The sequence below is a fragment of the Microtus pennsylvanicus genome, chromosome 20, assembly GCF_037038515.1.
Source record: "Microtus pennsylvanicus isolate mMicPen1 chromosome 20, mMicPen1.hap1, whole genome shotgun sequence".
NCBI classification, from domain to species: Eukaryota; Metazoa; Chordata; class Mammalia; order Rodentia; family Cricetidae; genus Microtus; species Microtus pennsylvanicus.
The window spans coordinates 38373313-38387342 of record NC_134598.1 but is presented as its reverse complement, the minus strand read 5'-3'; the positions used below and the strand labels follow the sequence as shown (position 1 = coordinate 38387342).

The window sequence follows — 14030 nt, the reverse complement described above, 5'->3', positions numbered from 1 at the left end:
CCTCCAAAGATAGCCCCAGGACCCATTCTCACAGTCCCCGCCCCCAGGGTCCCTGCGCCTCCCCGTCCCCCACGCCCGTCGCCCCCCGCCCACTCTCCCCCTCCACTTACTTGAGCTGGCGCGGCTCGCAGTCCACGCCTGGCAACAGCAGCCGGGCCGCTTGGCGGACATCGTCGCTGTCCATAGAAAAGCTGCGGCGGTGGCCGGCATGCGCCACCGCCACTCGGATCCACTCCATCAGAGGGGGCAGCACGAGGAAGGGCCTGCGCAGGAGAAGGGAGGCGGGGATGTGTTAGGACCGCCAAGGAATCAAGGCTGCTCAGACCCAGCCCGACTCACGGAGACCCTTATCCCATCCCTATCCTGACTTCCATCCCCACACCCATCCGGTTTTCCTAGAGACCCTGCCTGGAAATTCCTGAGTGCGAGAGCCTTTGGAGACATCCTGACCCCACTGGTGACCCTGGGGCAGACTCTCTGGACTCTCTGGGCTTTGGTTTCCTCATCTGTGAAAGGGGGCTCCCGAGGCCACCAAAGGATGCAGTGTTACTCGGCTGTGAGTGCTGTCCCTTCCAGAGATGTGCACGTGGAGACAGATGAGTCACTTCAAGCTCTAGCGCAGGGTCTGGGAGCCAGAGGAAGCCAATGGACACCTGGTATTACTTCACACTGCCAGCCCAATCCAAGGCACTCTCGGCCCTCTCCCTTCCCATCCCTGCCAGGCTTGTTGACTTCCTTCTCACCTCAGTTCTGCGCTAGCACCGGGCTATGGAAAGGCACAGAGCATCTGCCAAAGCGGGATGGGAGCCAGGCACAGTTCACCTTCACAAGCAAGACTGCTGGGGCCCAGGAACAGCCAGCAAGGCCGGACTCGGGGACATTGCACACATCCCAGACACCGTGGGAGCCAATGGGTGCACTGTGTGCCATGGGGACCCACTTGTGGCAAGCGTAGCTTTCTAAGTGGATTTGAGCCTGCCTTCCGTTTCATCCAGGGACTATATAGTCGATTTTCACATTTGTATCCTGGAGTGTGGGAAAATACTTGAGTCCCCTCCAGAATTTATTTGGGATAGTATGCACGTGTTTTTATGTGCACCCCAGCTCCCTGGATGGCTTGTTAAAATGCAGAGTGCTGGTCCCACCTGCAGCAGTCTTTATTTGCTGGATCAGAAGAGGAACCTGGGAAATGGCATTTTCAATCAGTTCCTGCTACCTAGGCGGCTGACCTAGGAATGTCACTCAAAGAACTGCTCTGAGTCACTGAAGGAGGGATTGAGAATGGCTTGGCTGGGGAGGCTCCTTGGCCTGTCCCCAGAGATGATAAGTACAGAGAGCTTATGGACACAGTCTGAGGCATGGGAGAGATGACCCAGCAGGCAAAGTCACTTGCTGCCAAACTTGATGACAAGAGCTTCATCCCGAGGACCCTCCCACATGGTGGAAGCAGAGGACCCAGTCCTGAAAGTTGTCCTCTGGCCTCTACATGACGCACACCGTGGCATTGTGCACCCTCATAAATAAATGCAATTAATTTAAAAAATAAACATAAATTGAATAAGCACTTCCCAGACTTCTCATTTTAAGTGGACCATACTTTGAGAATGGTATTATGTGGACCTATAGATTTCCTGCCTCTTGGCAAGGCATGGAGGCCACCGAAGCAAGAGTGCCTGGGGTGTCAGATTTAAGGAAGCAGGATCCTACAGCCATGGGAATGCAAAAAGAGTTTACAAGGCATCTGCTCCCTCTCACAGTACTGACGTCACGAGCTTCCCACAAGGCTTTGGTGCCAGATCCCAGTTTTCCTAGAGTCAGATTACTGACATGATGTTAAAAATTACGACTCAATCTGTTACTGTCATCTCGGTTAACCATGATCATGACATGTTCTAAATGTTTACTGATGTTAAGGAACCTTCCCGACCCTGGATTTTCAGAACTAACAGTCAGACCTAAGTTGTTTGTTTACACAGTCTCTCTGCGGCTATCCCATATGATCTCACCGTTCTCTCCTTCCGCTTCCCAGCATACACTCTGTTACCCAGAATGCACCTGCTACTCCAGGGGCGCTGACCTGGTCTTGGGTCTTTGAAGGCATGTCATGTTCATTTTCTACCTCGCAGCTCAGGCCTCTGTGCGTAAGGTCCCCATCTCTTCAGAAGTCTGCATCCTATTTAACCTTTGCCACAGTTCAAGTCCCGCCCTCCCTAAACACTTGTCCTGATAATTGTGCCACACACACCACCGCCGTGTGGCTCCCACTTGGAAGGACTTTACTCCTTCTGCAGATGCCTCATTAGCATGTTAATTCCATCTGTGCAGAGACCTGAGCTGTTCAATTCACTGCTCCTACGTCTGCTGCAGGACAGTGCCTAGCAGGCTGGAAGCCCTCAGTGTCTGTTCATGAAACTGAACTCATGAAACATGAAGACTCACCAATTTCTTACTGACTGATACTAAGAAAATCAAGTTTCTGGTCCTGGGACCCGGAGGTCAGACTCTCAGGGAATTTCTGTCTGCATCCGCCTACTACTTAACCTGTCTCTCTCATTCTCCCCATCTCTCCATCACCTAAACTGAATCAGGCACTCAATAAACACACCGACTTGAAATCGAATTGGATTCCACTGTCTCCAGGGGAAGCGGGGTTCATTTCAATCCCTGTGTCTCAGTCACTGCTGGAAACCAGTCCCAGGTGCTCAGAGAACTCCCCCAGATGTTCTCAGGCTTCTCAGAGGTGAACCTCCTCCTGTCTTTGCTCACTGGCCCCCAAGCCTGGTCCCTCGTGGATGGAGTCTCCATTATAAAGCTGTTCTGGTGTGGCTGCCTTTCACGCTGGAGGCTGGAGCATAGAGTGTGCCTGCTGAATACCAAAGAGGGGCCCTGCCACTTCTAAGTCGCTTCTCTACCAAGCCAGCCGACCAGCCCAGAATAAAAATTCTCAGGCCCAGAAGTTCAGCCCTCCTCTGGAATTTCCTATGTTCCTATTCTCTCAACACCACCTCCTCCCGTCATCCGACGCCAGCAGTTTATAAGCTCATGAATTCCTTGCCAGCAACTCATTTAAAAAACCTTATCTTGTCTGCTCAAAGGGAACAAAATCATATTATTTGAGATGCTTTCTTTGAAAAAGATAGTGATGGGAAGGAAATTTAGGGTTTTGAGTCAAGTGGTGTAGAGAATGCTCAGGAAAAATTATGGTCTCTCTCTCTCTCTCTCTCTCTCTCTCTCTCTCTCTCTCTCTCTCTCTCTCTCTCTCTCTCTGTGTGTGTGTGTGTGTGTGTGTGTGTGTGTGCATGTGTATGTGTGTGAGTGTATTTGTGTGTACATGTGGAAGACAAAGAAAACCACTGGTGGTGCTTCCCAGAGATCATCCACTCACCTTGTTTTCTTTTTGTTTTTTTGTTTTTTGTTTTGTTTTGTTTTTTGAGGCAAAGTCTGTTATTGGGATCTGGGCCTCTTTCTGATCCAGGTAGGCTAGGATTACAAGCGTGCACCATTATGCCTGGATCTTTGTTTATTTATTTATTTTCTTAAAATCCTGGGGCACTAAATTCAGGTGTCCATGCTTGTAAAGAAAATGCTTAACTCCAGCTATCACCCAGCCCTCTTCTTGAACATTTTAAAGAGGATCGTGATTCATTGGGGGCCCCTTGCTTTATTTAAAGGCAGTCAGTTAAAACCAAAAGCCCGTGGAGGAAATGGTGACACCTTCAGAGGCTCCCGAGATTTATGCGGGTGGGGTGGGATCAACAGAGCAGAGTTGGGTTTTGAACATCTGTATTCTCAGCCTGCTTTCCCGGCTGTTCTGGAACACAGCAAAGTCATGAACTAAGCATCCTGGATGAACAAGGGAGGGGGTGGTTCACTCAAACAGTGCTGTGGCCTTCATTGTAGCTTCAGGCAATGTACGTGGAGTGGGGCAAAGACTCTGAAAGGGAAGAGAAAGCCTAGATGGGCTTCTGCAGGCTCAAGCCAGCAGGTCAGCTAAGGAAAGTCATCAGAGCCAAGATCTAGGGAGGATGACATGCACAGATGCAGCCCCTCCCTGAAACCACGAAGAGATCTGTTGACAACGTGAAGGCCAGAGAATGAAAGGGACTGTGGTTGGTGATCCGGCAGCATCAAATTCCAGTTCTGGGTCTGTCATGAACTCACCTGTGACTCTGGCTAATGCCATTTTACCCCTTAGTATCATTTGGAAAGTGGGTGGGTTCAGGTGAGATGGCTTAATTTGTGGGCTGGCAGCCACCTCTGTGAATGGCCAGATAGAAAGTATGTTAGGTTTCATGGGCCATATGGTCTCTGATGCAGCGAATTATCTCGTTCTAATAACCTCTGCCCCCATAGTGAGACAGCATCTACAAAACCAAATGAATGCAGTTAGCTATATCAATTGATATCTGGTCATTGTTGGCCAACACTGGTCTGTTTAGTTCTTTTTGATTCTAAAGGTCATTGATTCTATTGGAAGAGTGAGTTGCCTGGGAACTGAGAAAGGGTCAGATCTATGGTCAGGGGAAGATGTAGAGAAGTCCATGAAGGTGTTAGTGACATGGACAGGATGCTTAAAAGATTGGAAAATGGGGATTCTCCTATATAGAGTCACACTCTGGTATTATCACAGAGGGTCTGAGTTTGGATATCTGGTCTCCAGAATACTAAGGGTGTAATTCTGAGGGAGTTTTTGCATATGTATGTAGGAGTAGTGTGTGTGTGTGTGTGTGTGTGTGTGTGTGTGTGTGTGTGTGTGTGTGTATGTGTAGAGTAGTGCAGATGCATGTGACGGTGAAGTCCCAAGGTTGGCTTCAGGCATCTTCCTTGTTTGCTTCCACCTTATATTTTGAGGCAAGGTCTCTTGTTGAACCTGCAGCTCTCCAGTCTGCTCTAAAAATTCCCTGCCCACCTTCCACACACTAGAATTATAGGCGGATCATCATGCCCACCCAGATATTAGCCCAGGCTGACCTGGAATCTGCTATGTAGACCAGGCTAGCTCCAAACTCGCAGAGTTCCCATCTGCTTCTGCCTCTTGAGCACTGGCATTAAAGGCACGTTCCCCCACATCTGGCTTCCTTTCAGTTCTTTAAGTAGGTATTCTGGGGAATCTGATCTCTGATCCTGAGAACTATATAGCAAGCACTTTATCTGCTCATTCACCTCTCTAGAGTTCCTTTGTGTTGTATGTGGCCTCCACATCCACAGCCATGATTTTAGAGTAGCCACAGGGAACACATAGAGTGTTACTATAAGAAAGGATCAAATGAAATCACGTATGTATCCTGCCATGTGAACTCAGGAACTCAGTGGCTGTGGCTATAGTTTTCATCACCAACATCATCTTCAGCCTCCCTCATCTGTCTCTTTGCTGGAGGAAAATGCATTGCCACCTGGAGCTGCTCAGAGGGCTGCCCCCACCTTCTCTTCACATGGAAGCAAGCGTCTGTGGTTGCTACAGCTCTCCGTCGTTAAGCCTTGTGGCCCTGACTTTTTGTTCTTGCTATTTGCTGAGACTTTCTAAGACTGGAGAGGAGTTTCAGTGTTTGACTATGGTTTAGGAAGCTTGCAGTTCCAGCGATACAGGGAACGAAGAAAAAGCAGCTCACAGGTCATAGATTAGTTTCTATAGCAATCACCACACAATCTTGCTGTATCTTTGGACACCAGGAAGATGGTAAAAACAAGAAGTAGACTGGTTACTATGGTGACAGGTCCTACTGTGCAAGGTGTGGCTGGCCTGCCAATAGAGTGGTTCCTGTTGTTGTTGTTGGAATTAACATTTAAATCTATTTATGCTGAGTGAGCCAGTTGCCTTCCATAACATGGAAGGACCTCACTACTCTTGAGGTGAAGGGATTCTGTCTCTGAACCCTTAGACTTGGCTATATCACCAACTATCTCCAGGCCTTCTGCCTGCTGGCCTGTCCTATAGTTAAGTCTTTCTCTGTGAGTATGCATATGTGCGTTTGTGTGCACACACATCTAGGGTATTGATGGAGGAAGGTCATTGGTTAAATAAAAAGAAGCTGCTTGGCTCTCATTGGTTAGGAGATAGGTGGGAGGAGTAAACAGAACAAAACGCTGGGAGGAAGAGGAAGTGAGGCCAGACTCCACAGCTCTCCTCTCGGGAGCAGATGCTTCAGAGAGACGTCATGCTCCCCGCTCCAGGGAAGATGCACGCTATGACACTCCGACCCAGGATGGACTTAGGCTAGAATCTTCCCGGTAAGACCAGTGCTATACAGATGATAAAAAATGGGCTAGTCCAGGTGCGAGAGTTAGCCTAGAAGAGGCTAGATAGGAATGGGCTAAAGCAGTGTTTAAATGAATACAGTGTCTGTGTAATTATTTCGGGTAAAGCTAGCCGGGCAGGCGGCTGGGGTATTGGGGACGCAGCCCCGCCGCCGTCCATATTACTACAGGGTATAATATCAAAGTTTCCTGAGAAACAAAATCAAAAGGACATGTGTATAATTGTCAGATCGATGTGTCATCTCTCTATTGATTTGTCAATGAATCTATTACTTCATCCATCCATGTATCAATTTACCTACTGAACTGTCTAACTATCAATCCATCTTTGTCTACCTATCTATTCACCTATTATTTCCTTCTACCTAAATATCTATCACTTTGTCACTCAGTTTGTAAATCAGTCAGTTAGTCCATCCATCCATCCATCCATCCATCCATCCATCCATCCATCCGTCCATCCATCCACTCTTCCACCCTTCCATCTATCCAACTCTTTTATTGAGCTATTCATATTTCCACCCATTTATCCATCCATTCTCTCTTCATGTTATTGGTTCTACCTCTTGGGGAGACTCTGAGTAACACACACCAGCAATGAGGTTTAATTGTATGCAGATGCCCTTGTCCTTTTAAATCATTGACCCAAAGTCTCATCATCAGCATACATGATTGTCTGAGGCCCAGAGGAAGCGTGGAAAGGAAGTTAATGCAGAGGACCACTTTGCAACATCCTAAGCGTGTAGGCACACCACTTGAAGACCATGAGACAAAGGCATCTTGGGTGGTGGCAATGCTTTCAGGGAAAAGGAGACATTTTGTGCCCAGAGGACAAGAGGGAAAGTCAGCCCCAATTATGGTGATTACATAAATCAGCTGGAATGGAGCAGGAACTAAGGGGCATGAAGCAAGGCAATAACTTCTGCTAGTGGTACCCTGGGGCAGGTGTGACATACCATAGAACGCTGCTGGCCTTCTTCTCAAGCATGCTGAGGACGGAGACTTGGAAGGCTTAAGAGCTGTAAGCAGAGTGCTAAGGTACAAGTGTGTAGGGCAGAGCAAAACCACTGCTTGTAGAAGGGTCTCCACCTTGCTCACAAACCACTGTAAGTGCTACAGCATCCATCTTATCCTCGCTATTCCTGCTGCCCAGGGATGTGGTTCCGTCACTCATTTTCCTGTCGCCCCACAACCTGACCCTCTTCCTTTGTATTTAAGCACCCTTGAGCATTTAAGCACTCAACTTTCTCTCTCTCTCTTGGTTTTTCAAGAGAGGGTTCCTCTGTGTAGCCCTGGATGTCCCTCAACTGGCCATGTAGACCAGGCTGGCTTCCACCTGCCTCTGCTTCTCTTCTACAGAGACCAGTCCCCTGCTTCTTAGTTAACCCCCTACCCTGACCTCGTAGGTCTTTTCTGACATCTACCATAGGCTGAGGACTCTGGTCTTGCTAGCAGTAGGATGTCTGACCCACTGTCTCCCACACAGTTCTGTGGGAATAAACAAACTAGCATGTGCCTCTGTTCTCCGGAGAGCTGGCTACACCCTATCCTGACATGTTAGGATGAGGACCTCTGGGATGAGAACTTGATCACTGCCTACAGGGTAGGGTAATAATGGGGCCTAGGATATAAATGACCCTGAAAAATGCCCACAACTTCAGAAGTGGGGAGCCACCCGCTTTGTGGTAGTCTAGTACAGACCCCCTCATGGCACACAAGTGTGCATGCACACAGACATACATACACACACACACACACATACACACTCATACATACACTCACACATGATGGGCAAAGCAAGGGTAGTTTGCCATCCACACCGTGTTCTCTGATATCCTGGCCACTGGGCCTTGGCTTCAGGAAGATGGCATTCTGGTTCCCTTGCCATAAATACATGAACTGTCATTACATTGCCATTGGCAGTTAGAAAGGAGAGGTTATGTAGATTTTTTCAGCTCTGACTCACAAGAACCCCACTATCGAAACACAGGCTTGGGGAATGAATTCCACAGCCCCTGGTGCTACCACAGGAAACCGGATGTGTCTCCAGAAGCATGCTGGACCAGGCTGTGCAATTGTGAATCTATTCCACTTCCCTGGGCCTCAGTGACTTCACAGGCAGAGTTTAAAGATTGTGGCACCGTCACTTCTAGCTTATAATAGCTGCATAACTGTTTTGAAAGAAAGAAAACCAACAATACTGAGATGAAGAACTAAGAAAGAAAACCGGTGAGGGTGGTTTCCAGCAGAACTCTGCTCAGTGAAACTTTCTGTACTGCTGATGTTCACATCGATGCTGTCCAGGATGGCAGACCCTGGCCATGTGTGGCTACCAAGCACATTATATGTGGGTAGCGAGATACAGAGCCAACATTTTAATTAATTTATGTAGCCGTGTATAGGTGATGGCTACCCTATGGACAATGCCAACTCAGGATCTTTTGGAGCCAGGGTGATTTCAGACAGATTGAAGTAAGGAGAAAAGGGTGACAGTCAATGTCTTTGAGTTTGTCTTTTCTTGATCATGAATATTGCTATTACTACAATCATCATCATCACTATCACCACCATCATCAACGTCATCGTCACCAAGACCACCATGACCACCACCATCATCTTTATCACCATCATCTTTACCATCACTATCACCACCATCATCAACGTCATCGTCACCATGACCACCACCATCATCTTTATCACCATCATCTTTACCATCACTATCACCACCATCATCAACGTCATTGTCACCATGACCACTATTACCACCACCATCATCTTTATCATCACTTTCATCACCATTATCTTGACTACCACTATCACAAACCATCATCACCACTATCACCACCTACCATCATCACCATTGTCCTTATCACCATCATTATCATGATCATGAATTGTTAACACTTCCTACTGTTCTTGTTTTTGTTTTAATCTTGGATGAGTGTTTGCTTCATGTATGTATGTGTACCACATGTATCCCTGGTGCCCACAAACCCAGAAGAGGGCACTGGATCCCCTGGAGTTAGAATTAGAAGTGATCATGAGCTGCCATATGAACGCAGGGAAAAAAAACCCAGGTTCTCTGTAAGATCAACAAATACTCTTAACCATGGATCCATTTCTCCAGCCCCCATCCTCCATCTCTTGAGAGCTTCTGATGCTCCAGGCTTGGCGCACACCGGCTCAGTGCGCGTGATTTCATTTAATCACAGAAATAGCAGAGGGTGATGATGATTGCTCTCCCTGCTTTGCAAATGAGTGTGCTGGTGTGAGGTGAGTGAGCCTCTAATGGGCACAGGCAGACACAGCTGTCAGGCAGACCTGGGGTTTGATTGCAAGAGGACCAGAAATCACAGCCCATGGGTGAATCATCTTTTTAGTGTTTCTCTAAAGACCAGGGCAAGGCTGACCAGGACACTGAGCACTTGGACTCTGGTTGCTCATCTGGGACACAGGAGGCTGAGTCACAGTACCCCCAAGTCTCACTTCAGTAGGTAAAGATCACTGACCCTATGTCTGTACATTATACAGAACTTCATTTTTGTATAGTAAATGCTGTCGCTGTTTTATGCCTGGGTCCATGACTTAGAGAAACCCTAGATGCTCTGGGCACAGTATGCTTATATCCTTAGACCCATTCCTTGACTGGGTTATGGGATTCAGGCCAACAGGAAGGTCTGAGGCTACCAGCCCTGGACTAAAAGGCCAACTTCTGATACCCAATGTGAGGAGTTACTTAATACACACAAGAGTATACTTTTTATGTGTGTATGCCTGCACGTACATGATGATGGTGAGAATAACATGTGCATTTCCCTTTTTTGCCTTGCTGGTCAGAAATCTCAAAGCTAAAACTTAGAAGAAAATTTTTCTGGTTTGTCACTTGTCTTCTGTGTTCTAAATGACTCTCTCTCTCTCTCTCTCCCCCCCATCTCCATGTGTGTGTATCTCCCCCCAACTCCGTGTGTGTGTTTATGTCTGTGTGTGTCTTTCCGATCCCCATGTGTGTGTGGTGTGTGCATGTATGTGTGTATGCAGGCACATGCACATACACATGTGTGAAGGCCACTGACCACCTTGGGTCCTGTTCCACAGATGTTACCGCCTTGTTCTTTGAGATGGGGTTTCTCATTGACTTGTTGCTCTGCTAAGCTAGGCTCTCTGGCCAATGAGCCCCAGGGATCCCCTATTTCTACCTCCCAAGTATTGGAATTATGAGTATGTGGCAGCATGCCCTACTTTTGTATGTGGGTTCTGGGGAACTGAACTTAGACACAGCAAACATTTACTGACAGCCATCTCTGCAGCCCAACATACCTTTAAACTCTCTCTTTTTCATATTTCTTTCTACAACTAACTCACACTGTGAGTCTAATTCAAGCCCCTTCCAGAACTGGCTTTTAGTCAGAAAGGATGGATGATTGAACAGACATCATCAGGTTCAGATGAACTGAAGCCCTAGCACGAACTGGGTTGATGATAAAAATGAAAACATCCCCCACGTAGAAAGAGGAACCTTACTGGAGAGGCAGCTGATAACAGTGAGATAAAGCTTCCCATTATGAAGAAAAATTAAATGGGGAGTGCAGAGGAAGGAGGGGAAGAGAAGTCCCCCAGGAGGCTTCAAAACCCCAGGAGTGGGAGGGAACAGTCGTGTGGCCACTGAGTAAATCAATGGGTCGTTGAGAAGAAACCGTCTTTGTGGTTTGCTTCTTAGATGACATGTGGCCCACTGTATGTAGTGTTGGGCATGGGATGTGGGTGGCAGAACTCAGGAGGCAACATACAACTTCCACCAGGGACTGTTTTTTCCAGTGGGAGGTGCATGGTTGCCTGGGACTCTAGGGACACCCTGTCCTTACCAAAGTACACCATATATTGTATATAAAGAGTCCATTGTTTATGTATAATTAATGTGTGCTAATAAAACATAAAAAGTTGTCACAAACTCTCACACATTTAGAATCAGGAAAAAATAATCAACAAAGACACCACCCACAAGACTTGGGTTCTACCATTAAAATGGTTGCCACAAGTCGCAGTACCACAGCCTGCCTGAAGGGGGCCTCCTACTCACATATGCTCTGTGCTCCTTGGCCTAGCTGGCATTTCCTTCTAGCTCCTGGAACTACCTTCTCATTGTACCTTTTGACTTCTAGCCTCTTGGTCTCACTACATATGCTCTATTCATTGCTGGGATGTGCCAGGTTGAACCTTCAATTGCTTAAATCTGAGTCTACAATCTACCTCATGTCCCCACTTTCTAGGCACACCTATTTTCCTCTTGGATCCTGGCATACTGACCTAGTTCTCCTGGGCATGGACTTGTGAGGGTGGTTCTTGCTACCTTCCCGCTCCGATGCTACACACAGGAATTGGGTTTGCACAGGGGTTGAATAGAAACCACTCTCCTTTTTTGGAATAGCAAGGCTGAAGCAAGTCAAGGCTTACCACACTTTTATAGGCCTGGATGAAAACCCCACTGCCCAGATCTTTAAGAAGAGCATCTCTAGGGTGAGGTCATCATAATTATTTATCATTGGTTCTGCTTCTTTCTGTTCCTTTCTGGAATACTCGGGATAGGGGATTTCACAGACTTAGGTGCTAAATAAATGTTCAGTTAAATAGATAAGAGTTCCCAAGTACGTAGGCTGTGGAGCCAGATAGCTCTGGGGTTTCGTTCTGGGGCTGCAAAATGGCTGGGTCAACTGTCAGGCCACATGGTCAAGAACCTCTGAGTTCTTGCAGATTCAGGAAATGAGCAACTAGGCGTCCTGAGTTTGGTCTGGCACATGGGAGGTGTTCAGTGAGGTATGGCTGCTTCAGGCCGCACAGAGCTACGTCCAGCTATCCAGGGTGAGCCATGAGGAGTAGAAGTGTGCACTCCAGGGAGCAGATTCTGTTCTGTGCACCTTAGAGCAAAAGGAACCTCAGCCCTGAAAGATGGGGCCTTGAGGGCTGGAGCTGGGCAAACCCTTGGGAAGGCTCCTTGGGCATACAATAGATAGTTGTACTACAACTTAGAGAGCCAGCCCAAGTCTAAGTCCAGCACAATATCCTATTTTAATATATAAGCAGACTCATTTTTTAATACAAAGAATCCTTTATGTTTTTCAATACTGCAAGCTGGTTGACACTCATAGACATATTACTTATTGCCCAATGAAACAGAAGGGGCAATGTATTACTACAGTATATTTGACCCAAGGGCACAAGGCTTCTTACAGGGTAGGGGGGGTTTCAATGCTGTGAAATTCTCATGCCCTCTTGTCTGATGGAAGGAAGGGCACAGAGATTATTCTACTTGATTCTAATCACCTTGACTTAAAAGTGGTTGGACTATAGTGATGGGCTATCAAAGTCAATTCTGCAGCAGAGTAACTGAGAACTGGCTCGGTGTTATTTGTTGCTAAGCCCTGGTTCTAGAAAGCATTGGTTACGTATGCTAAGGAAATTTGGGCTTCAAGATCAAAGGAGGAACTTTCCACATTTGGGTAAGAATATATAGCAAGTGTCAGTAATGAAAAAAGCCCATCTCAGTCATCAGTGCGTAGGGCAGTATAGAACACAGTGCTTTGTGGTATCCAGGTGTGCAGTGGGCCCAGGTATGCAGGTTGGGATAGTTTATATTATTATAGGCAGGCATGCAAACTCCAGCTAAGGTAGTGGTAGGACAGACTGTGAAGTTCCAGAACTGGGAACTCCATACGGCAGAGGGGAGACTCCTTGGACTATGGATACACCCAACAGGCAATTGGCACAGGAGACAGTTGCTTCCTGGGAATCCAATAGTAGATGCAAAGCTGTCCCCAAAATGCCGTAAGTGGAGATGACATTAAAGAAGGTGTCAGTCAGGCCGGGCGGTGGTGGTGCACGCCTTTAATCCCAGCACTTGGGAGGCAGAGGCAGGCAGATCTCTGTGAGTTCGAGGCCAGCCTGGTCTACAAGAGCTACTTCCAGGACAGGAACCACAAAAGCTACGGAGAAACCCTGTCTCAAAAAAAAATCAAAAAAAAAAAAAAAAAAGAAGGTGTCAGTCCAGACAGAGACCCACATTGGAGCACTGGACTGAAATCCCAAGGCCCAAATGAGGAGCAGAAGGAGAGAGAGCATGAGCAAGGAACTCAGGACCGCGAGGGGTGCACCCACACACTGAGACAATGGGGATGGTCTATCGGGAACTCACCAAGGCCAGCTGGACTGGGTCTAAAAAAAGCATGGGATAAAACCGGACTCGCTGAACATAGCAGACAATGAGGGCTGCTGAGAAGTCACAAACAATGGCACTGGGTTTTGATCCTACTGCACGTACTATCTGTGTGGGAGCCTAGGCTGTTTGGATGCTCACCTTACTAGACCTGGATGGAGGTGGGAGATCCTTGGACTTCCCACAAGACAGGGAACCCTGACTGCTCTTCGGGCTGCTGAGGGAGGGGGACTTGATTGGGGGAGGGGGAGGGAAATGGGAGGCGGTGGCGGGGAGGAGGCAGAAATCTATAATAAATAAATAAATTAATTAATTAAAAAAAAGAAGGTGCCAGTCTGTCATATCAGGTGTGAACAGGAGTCATGGGGTCACAGGGTGGGGTTGGATAGGGAGGAGCAAACCCTGCCTGTGCTCCTATCTGATAGAGCCATACTTGCCACGTGCATGACCTAGGGAGAAGTCTACATACAAATCACAGCCTTCTGCATGGTTGACCTCTGTTGTGTATACTGTTTGAGTCTACACAAAGAGAGTTTCATGAGCCATCTATTGCCATGGGGCAGGGGAC

The 14030-nt window shown here is 47.5% G+C and overlaps 1 protein-coding gene across 4 annotated transcripts in view; it reads right to left on the bottom strand.

Moving 5' to 3' along the window:
* Positions 1-14030, bottom strand: part of Abtb3 (ankyrin repeat and BTB domain containing 3) — a 243736-nt gene that overhangs the window by 55588 nt on the left and 174118 nt on the right. For 3 of the 4 annotated variants that reach the window (XM_075954315.1, XM_075954317.1, XM_075954316.1), the window contains exon 4: positions 111-263. In XM_075954315.1, coding sequence (XP_075810430.1) covers positions 111-263 — 153 coding nt within the window. Of the gene's footprint in view, positions 1-110; positions 264-408; positions 507-14030 lie in introns of those variants that run through there. The other variant, XM_075954318.1, reaches the window with a different exon arrangement.